Here is a 15,929-nt window from a genome sequence, read left to right as displayed (position 1 = left end):
GAACCGAGACAGACAAGGGGTGGCAAGGGTTTTCTTTTACTGAAGGAGGAAACCAGAGAAAGGATGACTGCTCACAGCGATACCCAGTTACTGGTAGGACCAGAATGACAGGGCCATGACAGTGCATATTACAACCAATCAACTTTCTGCCGCATCCAATATTGCTTTCAATGGCTGGAATCCAGGCATTTGGGGCTAATTTGACAGACTGCAGTGTAACATAACCTCTATCCCTTCTAAAAGGCTGCTGAAAATACAGAGCCCTAAGAGTTTTCTCCCTTGACTCTGCCCTAAGTTTAGCCTCCATCCTGGACACTCCAGTCATCTTCCCTCTGCCTGCCTTAGGTCTCTGCCCCCCAATACAGCTGGCACAGATCCATTCTCTTCCACCTATCACGTGCCAGCTCAGAAAGAGCCCTCTCAGGCTCCTCAGAGACTACAGAATCCAGCGTTCTGTGCCCAGGTAGGGGCATTCCCCCCCATATAAACTCTCACTATTCCTACTACACAGGCTTCCCAATGGGGTTCCCTGGTGACTCACTGGTGAAGAATCCACCAGCCAAAGCAGGAGACATAAGAGATGCAGGTTCGATCCCTGGGTTGGAGAAGATCCCCTAGAGAAGGAAAGGGCAACCCTGTCCAGTATTCTTGCCTGGAAAATCCCATGGACAGAGGAGTCTGGCGGGCTACAGTCCATGGGGTCACAAAGAGTCGGACACAACTGAGCGCGCACACATACGAGGTTTCCCACCAGTGAGGAATGACCTGCTGGGGAAAGCAAAACGGGTCACTTCCTTCAAGCTTGGTCAGGGTTTCTACTCCCCAAGTTCTAGGGAGAGGTCTAATTACAGGATGCTGGCACCCAGGGAACAAAGCAAACCAATTTTAACACAGTCCCTTAAGTATGCTGTTTTATGACCCAGCTACAGCTTTTATGAGAAGTGGTTAGGTAATGTACATCTAGAACCTCAATAACAACTGCCCTTTGAATGCTTCCTTCCTGCCAGGGACTAAGGACTTTAAATAAATCATCCCATTACTCCTGAGAATATTGCCTCTGAGGAAAAAAAATTATTCCTCCACTTGACAGAGCTGGGAAACAACCGAGCAGGAGCCAAGAGAGAGTGACCAAAGCAGGTTTGCTAGTTCCTTCACCCTTGGCGGGACTGTGAGCCACCCACTCATGGACGACGGCATGACCCTCTTCTGCCAATTTCCACGAGAAAAGCTGGAGGGCTGTGGCCTCCTGGCCCAGGACTGGTGGGAGAATGAATGCCCAACAGTTCTCTCCAGGAAGTCTCTGGAGCGTGTGCATTCGTAGCTCCAGGGCCCTGAGCTCAGACCAGGGCCGGCTCCAGCCTCAGCGTCTACCCGGGACGGCGTGGTTGTGGGGCACACTGATGTGTGATCCTCACTGGGGGCGTACCATCTACAGATGCACTGAGCGCACCCTGCCCACCATCCACCAAGAAAACCAGTCAGTTCCTCAGCCGGAAAGCACTCTTAACTGTGAATCTGCTTCAAAAAAGGGCTAAGAAATCGGAGGAGACTGTGGTGGTGGCCGGTACAGCCTCCCATCACTACCAAGAGTAGCCACTTGATGGCAATCTTAACCTGTTCCCTTGGAATTCTTCCATTGGGGAGACCCCAGGAGGGAGCAGAGTGTGCTGGCTGACCCTGTGGACAGGGCTGGAGAGTGTCCTTGCAGGACCTTCGTCTGCAGCGGTAGGAATGTCCAAGGCTGGATAGAGAAACTAATCCAACGCTCTCCCGAGTGTTACTCGCCACATCACAGGCTCCTGTGGGGCCTGGCTAGACGTGATTACACAGGCTCTGCAGTCAGACAGACAACTTGGGAAGATGGAAATCTCTCCAGCCCCATGGCACGTTCGCATCGGGCTTTCCATCAACAGACTGAAGTGCGAGGCAGACAGATGGTAACAAACAGGCTAATAAATCAATGGCGAGCGCCTGCCTCTTATCTCAGCACCTTGTCCCCTGAAACCACAGGAAAAAAAGCCAAAAAGGAAAAAAGGAAACTTTCCTTAAAAGGTGCAACACTTGTTGAATAAAGCAGCCTACCACCTTCCTTCTCATTTAAATCATAAAAGAGAAGGAAAAAAAAACAAAGCAAAAAACACTACTTGCATCTTCGGCAGAAAAGGCTCTCCAGAAAAAAAAAAAAAGAAACACTGTAAATTGCATTCACTAGACACTTCTATTTTCAGTGGCAGGAAAATTAACATCAAAACATGGGGAGAAAGAGGAAGTATACGGGACTGTTATCAGGAACCAGCCAGCTCTCTCGGCTTGGATGACAACATGGTACCTCCCCCCCAACCCCCAAACACATACTCACTTCGACCTGGCCCTGTGCTTCCTAACTCTTGGCTTCTCGATTTATAAGGAGGGTTCAGGCAGAGAGTGGAGTGTGTGCCAATATTTTCCTCTGAGGAATTCAGAAAGTGCCAGCTGAGAAGCTTCCAGCTCACCCTTTACAACTGCAGCACTTTCCAACCGAGTTGACTGGAAAGGCCCTTTTCAAACAGCCTGGGTTGTCTAAAGTCAGGTCAAGGACTGAGTGAGACGGGGAAAGCCACTAGGGTACAGGCTGGGCAATCTGCAGCTCAGCTTCTGCTGGAAACCAGCAGGCCCGCCTGCATGCCAAGACGGAATATTCTGGAATACGTCCCACTGGCATGTCACCCACCCAGATGATGTCTGAAGAGGACTCCTCAGCCCTCTAGAAGATAGGAAGCAAGGTGCATTCAAGTGAGGCCCTTCACAAACACCCAATCTTTTGGGAAAGGAGGACAGAGTCAGAAACAATAGTTCAACGTTTCCGATGTAGAGACCTTGGGCTGCCTTCACGCATCAGAAGGCAGAGCCCTGGAAAACGGGAAGGAAGCTGCCACTTCAGACACCGCCACAAGCTGGCCTGGAGTCTCAAGCCCAGATGGCGTCCCCTGTCATCAAGACCAGGTGCCAAGCGTGACCAGGATGCCCACCTACCTGCCAAAGGGAGGCGCAGACCTGGTTAAGAAATAACCCAGAAGACAAGGGCAGGGCAGGGCAGCTGGGAAGAGGCCCCGTCCGTGTCCACACGGAGCTGATTTGTTACCTCCAAGGTATGACTGAGCCAAGTGCACCAGTGACAGGTCAGGGGACGGTGCAGAGAGGGGGGCCCAGGTCCCAGGGCGTCCGGCACGAGGAGCCCTAAAAGTTCTCCTTGGCACAAGACAGGGACAGCCTGGCTGACAGGCCAAGCTGACGCTGGTGACGTGTCGCCTGCAGAGGCGGGACTAAGGTTACAGAACAGTCCCTGTTTCCCTCATTGTCCCCAAACCTCCTGAACGAGAGAAGCTAAATCTGGGACTCTGCAGAAGGACCTTAAAGACCATGGAGAAAGCCAGAAGGATATATGAGATTTGGCAGCAGGTGAGATTAAGTAACAAATTCTAAATTAAGGGATTTGTGGCCTGTATGGTAATTTCCCTCAAAGCATATCCAGTTATCACTCTCCTGGCTTTAAATATATGCTGGACAGGACTCTAAACATTTTATGTGGCTCAAGTAATAATAGGTTATTTTCAAAAACCAAGTTAAAAGGTCCTCTAAATCTGGGGAAGATGGGATCTAAGAAATTCACAAGCAAAGCGAAACTGCAAGCGTCCACTGTGGTCGATCTGATAGCAGTTATAAACTGCATACACACACATATCACAGGATTCAAATCATGAAACGTGTAAGATTTAGAAAACCCACGAGGCCCTTCTCCAAGCAGTAAGAGGTGGGAGCTGTCACCGACTGACAGGAATGGACACAGGAAAACCCCTCGCACGAGCAGATGTCCTCTGGCTGAGTGCAGCCCTATCTGGTGACCCTACGGAGCCCTCCTTTCCATACTTGCTGAGAATTTAATATACCTGGAAAGCACTGCCCTAAATTACATTTAGGGCATAACATTCAGACACATAGGATGGATAAATGTCCTACAAATAGGAATCCCCCAACTTCAAATTATCCTATGAGTTTTTTCAAACTCGAGGATAGAAGCGTCCTTCCTAGGCAGTCTCAATTGCCAGTCCCCTCCCCAGCCCTCAGAGCCCACAGAACACCTTGTCTGCCCTCTGTAAGGGCCCCGGCCTCGGAAGGCAGCTCCTGGTGCAGGTGAGCCATGCTTCAACCCCCAGTGAAGTAAAGCACTTGGACCAATCCAAGTGGTCTGACGGGAGCAACCACTCAGTAAAAACATGGTCAAGAATTCCACCCAACTGAGAGGAGCAGTGTCTTCTGAGGTCAAGCAGCCCTCAGAGTTTCCTGACTTGCCAAGAAATTGTTACAGTCTCACAAAGAGAAAGACGGAGCAGATTACCAAGGAAATTAACTTAATCTAAAATTAAAGAACTGTCCCCATCACAAATCCCTACCAAATACAAGACTGTTACAAAACTAATGTGACTCCCCCCTAAAATCCTACTGAAACCCGAACACCCAATGTGACTACATCTGAAGACTGAGCTTGTAAAGAGGTGACGAAGGTTAAACAAGGTCATATGGGTGGGGCCCTAATCTGATTGGGCTGTGGTGTCCTTATAAAATGGGGAAGAGAAGAAACCAAAGCACTCTCTCTCTCAGCCAGGAAGCAAGGCCTCACCAAGAACTGAAGTGCCTGGAACCCTGAATCTTGGACTTCCAGCCTCCAGAACCTTAAGAATTACAGTTCTGTCTTTTTTACGCCACCCAGTCTGTGGTACTGTCTTCAGGCAGCACCAGATGACTAATACACAGACTTACACCACAGCCACAAGAAAACAGACAGAATCGGCCATCCCACTGTGCTGCTGCTGCATGTTTCTGCATCCTCACGGCCACCAGGCAGGTCATGGGGTCCTCACAAGAAATCTCACTGAAAACACACTGTACTAGCAGAGAAGGAACATGACTTACAGACGCCCGTTTAGCTTGCTTTTGGAGAAAAGCAAGGTCTTGAACGCAAGTTCCAGAATATCTTGAACTATTAACATCAAGGCTGAGTATCCTTAGACTAAAAACAGTGACACAAAGGGGGCCGGTGGGGGTGCCACGAGAGAGGCCACACAGAAGGCAGTGAGAAGCAAGCTTCTCAAAGCCCACTTGGTCTGGGCGTGCACGGCAGCTCAGACGAAAACTGTGATGCCGGTTTAGGGTGGGGAATCCGACTCCACTAGCGCCACCGTGAGATGGTGAGCGTCGGCCGTGAGCCGGTCCGACCGTGGGGTCCCTATTCAAGCTCAAAACCTCCAGGAGCTGCTCAATGGACACACGTGTGCCTCTGGCTTTGAGGCACCTTCAAGTCTCCACAGACACTGTCCAGCAGCTGGCACATTCTGGGCAAAGGTCGCAAACTCATATAAAGTCATAAAAGCTTCTAAATACAGAGACAGCCAGGCTGACAAACCACCAACTGCGAACACTCTTTAAAGAAGTAAATGAACTGGAAGGGCCATCCTCTGGGGGGATTGGAAAAGTCCTGGATCAACAGTGGAGCACTAAACACATGGGTGTATGTACATTTGGCAACTCACTGAGCTGCACACTAAGAGAGGCAATTTCACAGTGTAAAGACCGCCTCAAATTTTTTTTTTTTTTTTAAGGTGGGGGCAAGATCTGGATTCAGGAGTCCTGGGTTCAGATCCTGACTTAACCACTTCTCAGCTACCTAGCTTTACACATGTTGCTTTCCATATATGAGGCCCACTAAACAAACCCGCAAAGTTATAATAGTAAAACACTGTTATGAGAATTAAAAGCAGTAACTTATTTCCTAAGAAAGCCCAATTTTAAATTAAAATTACCAATCAATGTATCTTGTACCTAGGCAAGCATTCAACAACTGTGGTTCAGAAAGAAAGGGTAAAGGGGTGACCCAATTCCAAGAATTATGATGATGAGACTTATAAACACATGACAATTATGAATAACTCTGCGTTGTGGTAACAAGAAACGACACGGCTTGTGATCCGGGGCGAGGGGCTTAGAGGTCAAGGTCCATGCCATTTCAAAAATGAAGTCTGGAGAACCCTGAACAGAGAGAAGCATGTCCACAATGGGACTGAGGGGTGACGGGCAGGGGGCGGGGACACAGCCAGTGTGTAGGTGAGCACTCGCTCTACAGAGCACCCAGGAGTTGTGCACACAGCAGCCATCAACACGGATGAAGATTTTCCCTTCTGGAACTCACCACCTACTACAGGGAGAGAGCTTGTAATAAACAAACAATGCAATGCCAGGCAGGGAGAGAGTCGACGCAGAAAAAACATTACAAGGCCGGGAGCTAAAGGGCAACAGGCAAAGGCACAATTTTTGTATGGCGCTTGAAGAATCTCCAGTACCAAGACCCTGACCCTCAAAGTACTTACAGTCACACAGGTATTCTAAATAGAAGCATCAGCAAGCACACAATTCCGGGGCAAGAGTACACTGCTAAACGCAGCAGGAAGGTTAGACTAGGTGAGACGGGGGTGAGGGAGAGACAGGCACGCAGGACCAGAGAGATGCTGGAGGACCACATCCGGCGTCCAGGGTAAGGATGTCTGCCTTCCACGCTGAGAGATGGGGGCACAACGCGGGACATGGCACATGCCGATTCCTGCTTACAAAGAACTGGCTGCTGCCTAGAGAGAGGAAAAGGCAGAAGAGCTTCATAAAGACAGCTTTAGGCGTCTCAGCCCAAACCAGAGGTGTGTACCAGTAGCAGTGGCACAAAGTCAATTGCAGAAGATACTGTGAGCTTAGGATGAACGGGGTTGTGAAATCTGGAGGAAAGGAGAGAGAGAGAAGTACCAGGGAACTCCAAGCTTTTGATCAAAGCAACCAGAAGAATGGAATGTGCATTCACTGACTAGCAAGGCAGGAGCACGTAAGAGTGAACGGATACAGAGCTGGCTTGGTGCACCCCAAGCGCACGAGACCCACCCACGAAACAAAGTCTGGGAGGTGAACAGGCAACTAGGGTTCAGGCGAGACGCGTCATGTCAAACACGGCCAAGTGGGCGGCTACGTCACACTCACTGGTAACTGGATTTGGGCATCAGCCTTGGTAAGTGACCCGACTCTAAGGGTTCAAAAGAGAACGGGCAGGGAGAGAATATTAACGTGAATATAAGTAACAGAGGGAAAAAGACTTGGAACACTTTCTTTGGAGGAATTCTATAAAGTAATGAAAGAACACAAATGAACAGAACGAAGGAGATAAGATTATCTGAGGGCTTATTTTTAATGGGAGACACTATTAATGCAACATGCTCTGTCTATGGATGGGAATGATCTAGTAAAGAAGTAAATAAAGGACAAAGAAATGAGGAATACTGTCCAGAGTGCTGTCCTTGGGGCGATGAGAAAAGGGGACTCTGGTGCGCAGATGGAGGCGCTGACCAGACAGATTCTTAGTGGGAGGAAGAGCCTTAAAGAACATCCCAGATGGGAACAGCAGGTTCCCATCCTCTGGCCTTCAACACATCTCAAAGGTGTCTGCTCTAAGGACAGGGACAGGCAGGAAAGCACGGCGGGACTCTCTCAAACTCAGACATCACATGCTTGTGCCCCCCTGAGGTGACACCTGTGAGCTGTGCTCCTCCTCCTACCAGCGGGTCCAAGCCAAGAGGCCTGGGAGGTAATGAGAGCGAGCACGGACCTTGCAGAACTGCCAGAGGCGGCAGACCTCATGCACTAGTGCTGGGAAACAGGAGCGGACGCAGCGGCCTCCACAGGCACTGCCCTCCTTCCCTCTCCGTGAAATCCTTGCACACGCCCCTGCCGACTGGGAAGCCTGGTGTCTCGCCATCATTTAAAATGGATTTCTGGTTCCGATCAGTCTTCGGCATCATTCATTCCTTCCAGTTAAGCTCATCAGCAAGGTTCAAAATTCCTCCTCTGTAAAATGAGGCGGCTGACCTCTATACCTCCAGAAGTCCCTTCCAGCTCTCACCGTCCCTAACTGCAGCCAGGCAGGCTCGCCACTGCCTTGGGGCCAGAGCAGGGCAAGCAGGCCAGCCACTACAACCTGCCACGTGCCCTGCTGAACTGACATCACTCTTCCTGGCCGGTCCTCTCCACCCTGTCCCGCCCCGCAGCCCTTGCAGCCCTCGGTTTCAAGGTTTGTCAGAATGCAACTTCTTTACGGAAGCTTTTCCCGGAAGCTCAACACTGGGTCTTTTACATCACCTGCCTCCCTGCTAGCCTGACACCAAATTGGTCACATGCACCTCTGATTTTTTAAAGCATTTTGTTGTATTTTGCTGTGCTTCACTGATACCAAGTCTCAGACATTTTTCTGTTAGAAAGCACCTCACAATTATGATGGCTTACACTTATAACTAGAAGCATTTTTTCCTTTCTTTCATAAAATAATTATGCATCACTCAATGACATCTTAGATGAGATAAAATAAGCTATTCTGACTCCTCCAAAATAAGCAACTTCAGTTCCACTTTATTACTTACAATACCTCCTACATACTAAGAACCCTATCAAGTGTTGATCAGATGGGAGCGCTATCCAGAAATATCCCATCTGCATTACTCAGGGTCACGAACAAACTGACGACAGAACACCTACGAGAAAGAAATCACGCCTTCTCAACTGTCCCATTTTCCAAGACAGATGCAGCTTTGTTTTTAAACAAAGAATAAATGTAGGCTGTTTTCAAGACATTTATCTGCCCTCACCGCAAGCAGCTCTCGTTTCCAAGGAGGGCCGTCAGGGGACCCAGGTGAGAAAAGTCTCAGACACTGGACTGTTAAGAGAAAGTTTAACTCACTGCCCAAGAGCACTGCTGCCCACAGATGTTCATCTGGAAAAGCAGAAGGATCTGTGTAGTCCAACTGTGGTTTTTCCAGTAGTCATGTACGGATGTGAGTTGGACCATAAAGAAAGCTGAGTGCTGAAGAATTGATGCTTTCAAACTGTGGTGCTGGAGAAGACTCTTGAGAATCCCTTGACAAAAAGGAGATCAAACCAGTCAATCATAAAGGAAATCAACCCTGAATATTCATTGGAAGCACTGATGCTGAAGCTAAGGCTCCAACCCTTTGGCCACCTGATGCGAAGAAATGACTCATTTGAAAAGACCCTGGTGCTGGGAAATACTGAGGGCAGGAGGAGAAGGGGGAAGACTGAGGATGAGATGGATGGAATCATCAACTCGATGGACATCAACCTGAACATGAATGGGCAAACTCCAGGAGACAGTGAAGGACAGGGAAGCCCAGCGTGCTGCAGTCCATGGGGTCTCAAAGAGCCAGACATGATTTAGTGACTGAACAACAAAAACCACCACCACCAGGGAGGGAAAAATTGTTTTTCCTGTTGAAACAGGGACTATCTTGAGAAGTGCAAGATCGGAGAGCTTCAGGACAGGGGAAGGTAGACGTGCAACCACGGCGTTCATTTCAAATGTGCCCAACAAGAAACTTTCATTCATCGGACAAGGTGCCCTGGCTTTGATTTTAACTCAAGTCATTTTCTCATCTCATCCTGTAAACTGAATTTGCAGGAGCTGTGCCCATGTTTCATTCCATGGACATCAGTAAACTCAGATTTTTAAGAGAGTCTAATGAAAACTCTACTCTTTTAAAAAAGACGTAAGGGCGGTGCGGCTATAGACGGGTCCCTATCCGCCCCTCTACCTTTGGCCCTTGGCTACAAATGGGCGGCTGTCGCGAGCAAGGCCAACGCCCCGTCTCCCCACATGCTCGACATGCCTGGCAGCCCTCTGCCAGTTGGCTGGTTCAACAACGATATTAATGTTACAAATCTGTATCCCTAGGTGAAGATTATTACACAAAGTAATAATGAATGTATCTGCGTGTAGGAGGGTGACTAGTCAGGAGGAATGCAGTTTTTTTATTTAATTTCCACTATCAATTCAATAACGAGTGCTAATAAAGCCCAGAACCACCCTCATGTGAATAAATACTTGAACTGCCCCCTCTTCTGACTTCGCCTTGCTCATGAAAGACTTCACAGTATCTCCTTTGAAAGAAACTGCTATTTGAAAAAAAGTACTCCTACGATTTCATATTTTTGGAATCCTATCTTTACAGGAGGTCTCAAAATGACTTCTATTTATTTCAGTGGTGATTATAAGCAGGGGAGCTCAATGCAGAAAGCCAGGGTTTAAATCCTGGCTCTGTCTCAAGCTAGTTGGGGAAGCAAACTGCTGATCACCCTAACGTAGTTCCCTCTACTTCTATAAAATGGTGAGTTCTGAAGATTAAATGAGCAAAATACAGGTAAAGTGCTAAAACAATAAACAACTGGCAAAGAGCAAGAATGCAATACAAGTTCCGGCTATCACAACTACTGTCGGCTTCTAAGAAAAAAGACCCAGTTTCCCTTAAATCTAGTCAAGATGCTTTAGCTGGCCAGAGGGTTTGCTGGATTTCAGATGAAATTTATAGAAAGTACATGAAATTCAAAGACAAGTAATAGCTCCCCTCCCTGATTGTGTAATTATGTGTACTCATTACGTGTGTAGCATGTTGTTATTTAAATGTCCCTAATTTCAGCCCCAGAGGGCCAAGGGCCCTCAAAGAGTGGCTGAGGCCGAGGCCGAGGCCTCTGCTAGGCTCTCTGAAGCTTTTGTCAATTTATGACTGCCAGGAAAAGTGGCACCATCTCCAGCACAGAGGAGACAGAGGGCTCGCATCCAGCAGAAATCTGAGCGCTGCCTCCCCAGCAGCCTGGCTACAGCCAACAAGCTGTCACCTCGGGTGCAATTCCTACACAGACAACCCACCGGGCTGTCCCAGACTCACATGCACCACCTCCAGGAAGACCAAAAAAAAAATTCATCCCTTGTCACTTTATAGACTACAAAAGCAAAACTGATGGCAAACACAGATTTTATGACATAAAATCTTAGATAGAAGTGATGCTTCTGAACTGTGGTGTCGGAGAAGACTCTTGAGAATCCCCTGGATGGCAAGGAGATCAAACCAGTCAATCCTAAAGGAAATCAGCCCTGAATATTCATTGGAAGGATTGATGCTAAAGCTCCAATAATTTGGCCACCTGATGCGAAGAACTGACTCATTGGAAAAGACCCTGATGCTGGGAAAGACTGAGGGTGAGAGGAGAAGGGGACGACAGAGGATGAGATGGTTGGATGGCATCATTCATTGACTCGATGGACATGAGTTTGAGTAAACTTCGGGAGTTGGTGATGAACAGAGAAGCCTGGCGTGCTGCAGTCCATGGGGTTGCAGACAGTCAGACACAACTGAGCGACTGAACTGAACTACTGTCTTACGTCTGCTCAGCTTACTGTTCTACTAGACCTGCCGAAGTGGGACAGCTGAGCTCAGTCACCCAGACAAGCCGCCGTGTGTACCCTCTAAGCAGACAACAGTGCCCCCACGTTCCTCACACGAGAGGCCAGGCAGGGGGCTGCTTGTTTATCATCCTAGCATGCCCGTGATTTCACGAAGTGATGTCAATTCGTTTCCCAATTAGATAAAAATTATGTCAAGCCCATTCTGTGAACTCTAATCGTTTTAAAATTGTATTTTCCCAGGAAACTCTGGCAAGACCAGTAATTCTGAAACATCTTTGTTTAAATACAGGGGTAAAACAAAACACCATCTTTCTCATACCAGTGTTGCAAGGATAAGGTGTCATTTTCTTCCATTCTGGGTTCAAAAATCAGTACTGGGTTCAAAGTTACGTGGCTTGAGCTGTAATTGCAATTCTGCTACTGCATTATAAGGAACCGTGCGCCATCAGTGAGTCATGACCACAGAAAATTCTCAAACAGCCCCAACAAGAACGTCTTCTTGCCCTTACAAATGCCACGGGTCTCAGAAGTGGACCCCACTACCCATGACCCCCATGCCATGAAGCACGAGAAAGGGAGCACAGGGGACCAGAAGCTCCCCCCACCATCCCCCTGAAACGGGGTGCAGGTACCTGCCGTCCCCTCTGTCCCATCCTGTTTCCCATCACACTTCCCAGCGAGGGTTCTGGACTAGATTGCTTCAAACTCTACCACCAGATAACCTTCTGTCACAGCTAACACTAAACTAATGCAGTTATTTCAGCTTTTGAAAGGGAATCTTGAGAAGATGGGAGACAATAAAAAGTAGTTAAAAGAAAAATGAAAAAGCATGACTACTGAGACCACTCTTCCCCCCAACCATGACCCCCAACTTCACCCGCCCACAATGAGGAATCCCAGAGAGCGCTTGCTGCGAGGCGCAGTGAGGCCCAGCTCCAGACAAGGTCACTGCACTGCACACGAATGCTGATTACACAGCACCCACTCAAGGGCATGGCAGCCCACCCCAGTGCTCCTGCCTGGAGACCCATGGACAGAGGAGCCTGGCAGGTACAGGTAACAGTCTTTGGGTCGCAAAGACTCGGACACTACTGAGCGACACAGAAGCACACGTGTATACACGTTCAGAGATAACACTGCTTACAATCCTTATTACTCCCAGAGAGTCTTGGAGGCTGCCTGCTACTTCGGCTTTCTCTGAATCACACCCCTTAGGAAGAGCACCCTGAGACTCTGGGACCTACACAGAAGGACTGATTCCCATGGTAACAAGTCTAGTTTCCATGCTTTCTGTTATGTACACACATGCATGCAAAGTCACTTCAGTCCTGTCCAACTCTTTGCAACCCTATGGCTCCTCTGTCCATGGGATTTCCCAGGCAAGAATAGTGGAGTGGGTTGCTGTGTCCTTCTCCAGGTTATCTTCCCGACCCAGGGATCGAACCGGCGTCTTTTATATCCCCTGCGTTGGCAGGCAGGTTCTTTACAACTAGCGCCACCTGGGATGCTGATGCTCTCCAACAGCCCCTAAATAAGAAAGCACATTTGTTTAACATGCTAACTGCCTTTAAAGAAAAGGCTTCTTGAAACATACACAGGTTCTAAAACAGGGCAATGTGTTTACTTAGAACTGCTATCGAAACAGAGTAAGAGGAACAGCAAAAAGGTGGCCCTGGAACACGGCCTGCACACACAGCAACACGAACCAGAAAAGGGCCGCTCACAGCAACTTCACAGCAGAGAGACAGAAGCCTCGGTGTCTGAGCGTTTAAAAGAAAAAGAAAGAAAACAGATAAGTCAGTCTTTATCAGAGTGAAAGGCAACAGAATTAAAGTATTTTCAATGTTCCCAATAGAGACGCATAGGCCAGCTTTTCTTAAAATTCCTTCCTCACTGTCGTCAAGCCCTGACTACGCCGATGAAAACAAGAGCTACGACTGGCCAACTAGCTGGCAGGGTTAGTCTCTTCCTGAATGCCTTATTGCAGTTTTTGTTCTTTTACCCTAATTTCACCACTAGTCCATCCCAGACACCTTTCTGTACTAAAAGCTGATTTTTTCCCAGTTAGTTTGATTTTTATTTATTAAAAAATTCCAAAAGCACCAAAGCATCACCACTCCTGAATAGCAGGGTGAGAGTGCACGCCCTGTCCCAGCAGTGAAATCCAACACCACAGGAGCCATCGCTCTACATGACCCCAGATCCAATAAAATGCTACCCCAATCTCCCTCTCCTCAAAACTTAGAACAGAACAGTATGTGTTCAGTGTCAAACAATGACAGCAAGACTGACCACAAGCGCTCTTTAAAATGATGTGGGGATTTACTCTATTCCAGGAAGTCAAGCAATGAGTGGGCTTCCTCCACTGGAGGAGACCCAGGACAAAACAGGGGTCTGAGCAGTACACTGTGGCAACAGAGTGCTCACATTGTTTTGATTACGACACACGCAGGATTCAAAAAGGGCCTTTCCCATCACCCTGGCTTGGCCTTCAGTCACACAATACCAGGAGCGGTGACAGAATACAAGTGGGTGGCATTCAGGAAGGCCACCTCAGGAAACCCTGCCATCGCCTTACGGAAAGAGAGTGCCAACAGGTCTTGTCTGGGAAGCACTGGTTCCAACGAGACGCTCCCAGACAACTCACCTCACAGCTAAGCAGGATGGAAAAAACTCCACGGCCTAAAGTCAACCTGTCACTTAGCAGCCTGGCAAGCTGCCAGGTTCCATGTGCCATGATTTTACTACTCCACCATTACAGCGAAGACGCAAAAAGAATAATAGGTTCTCCTCTTCCTCATCTCCTTACTTCAAACAAATACAAGCAGAACATGATCAATTCACTCATGTTTAAGAAATTAACAAGAGAGGCTGTGGAATGCTGCTACCACAGCCACAACCCTCGAGGTAAAATATAAACAGTAACCAAATGCTTGTTCCGAAATGGTCTTCACTGGCTGATGCCATCTGAGTCGCACTAACCCTGTCAAAAAGAGACATCAGACTCAGACAGGGGCAAGTTTCCCTCCAGGCGTCAGGGATCCACTTGATAACCACCCAGGAGGAGGAACATCGGATGCACCCAACTCTGCCTGTGTTGTCTGCCTGCCGCCACGCAGGCCACCGGCCCGGGCCTTGGGAGGCTCCGAGCCAGAGAAACAGCGCGACGGGCAGCAAGCACACAGATTCACGCTGCTTCCTCTGTAAACGGCAGCCACATTTCAGCAAGATCATCCAAGCCTGCTTCTGCTCTCCTGCTTGGATAGAAAGACAGATGCTCCCAGAAAAACCTGTATATCCAGCTCTACACACAGCCCAGCAAACAGCAGAAACCAGATCGCAGCCCTGGTCTTGTCTACAGGGCACAGACTAACGAAGGCACCTTGCCAATTATGTTATGCAGCATATAAAGGAGCAGAAAAATGAATCCATAAACCCAACCAGGGTAACTGCCGTTAGGGGCCCAGCCTGAGAAGCACAAGCCGCCGCGAGCAAGCACATCCATTTCAGAAACAAGACCGGGCCCAGAACGGCATCCAACCCAGCAGAACCGGCAACTCACCGTTCACGGCCTTCAGGCTCCCAGGAATGCCTTCCCCGTGCTGTCTCTTCTGGGCGTTCTTGAACTCCTTCAGAGACAAATAAAGGACTTTACGTACCACCCTTTCTTCTGACCACGGAATCCCATCACTGTCATCCTGGGGAAAGAAGGAAGAACGGGGAGAGGAGTGTTACTTCAAAGAAAGCAAGCAAATGTTCAAGACTCAGCATAAACTTCAAAAAAAAAAAATCCCAAGCAAGTATTACGTGACTGAGACCTGGTTCCGGAGGTGAGAACTACATCCAGTAGAGAGAGGGCGCTGGTCCATCCTGGAGGGCCACCCCTCAGGCTGTAACGGGACTGGAGGAGCATCTCCCTTCACACGCCCCGTGCCCAAACCCTGTCATTAACTGGTAATACTGAAGTTTTATAATCTTGGCAAAGTTTAGAAAAACGCGTTACAGCAGCCACAAGAGGGAGGGTAACGCATCACTGTACTGGAGCTCTTTAAAGTGAGCGATTCCAGAGCGCAGGCACCTCACAAACACGCGCCCCACTCTTTGGGAAATGCTGCTGTTGGGAGTGGGTGCTGCTTTCAGGGAATTTACCATTCAGTCAGAAGAAATGAAACTGGATCTGCACTGGCCTTTTAAGGGAATAAAACACACACACACACACACACAAAAAAGTGAGAGGGAAAAGAGACCACTGCAGAAAAAGGGCAATGGATCTTGGTGGAATAGCAAATGGGGTGGCAGGGGGTGGTTTTTCAAAGAAGAATACAGACAGTAACAGGTCTCGAAGGTCTCATTTAAGAGTGCTGCCCCAGTCTGTTGTATCAGATCCAGTGTAAGCGCTTGAGAGAGCAGTGACCAAGACGGGGGGCGGACTGGGAGGACGGGGGAACCAAGAACCAGCAGCCCACCCAGGGACCATTCCAGCAATTCCAAGAGCAAAGACAGACTGCAGACTAGCGGGAGAGGGCAGGACCGGGGCCCAGTCAAGACGGAGTGGCTGGAGATGGCTGACACGGTGCGCCCACTGAGGTAAATCTTTTTGGGGACTAGCAAG

General features: G+C 48.7%; 1 protein-coding gene across 1 annotated transcript in view; it reads right to left on the bottom strand.

The window, feature by feature from the left end:
* The window catches only part of JARID2 (jumonji, AT rich interactive domain 2), a 231,696-nt gene that overhangs the window by 109,970 nt on the left and 105,797 nt on the right, over positions 1-15,929 (bottom strand). The window contains exon 2 of the mRNA XM_010848827.1: positions 14,880-15,015. Within this exon, the coding sequence (XP_010847129.1) occupies positions 14,880-15,015 (136 nt within the window). The remainder of the gene's footprint in view (positions 1-14,879; positions 15,016-15,929) is intronic.

This window comes from Bison bison, unplaced genomic scaffold (genome assembly GCF_000754665.1).
Source record: "Bison bison bison isolate TAMUID 2011002044 unplaced genomic scaffold, Bison_UMD1.0 scf7180017864274, whole genome shotgun sequence".
Classification (NCBI taxonomy): domain Eukaryota; kingdom Metazoa; phylum Chordata; class Mammalia; order Artiodactyla; family Bovidae; genus Bison; species Bison bison.
The sequence above is the reverse complement of the archived record's forward strand: the minus strand, read 5'-3'. Positions and strand labels throughout refer to the sequence as shown.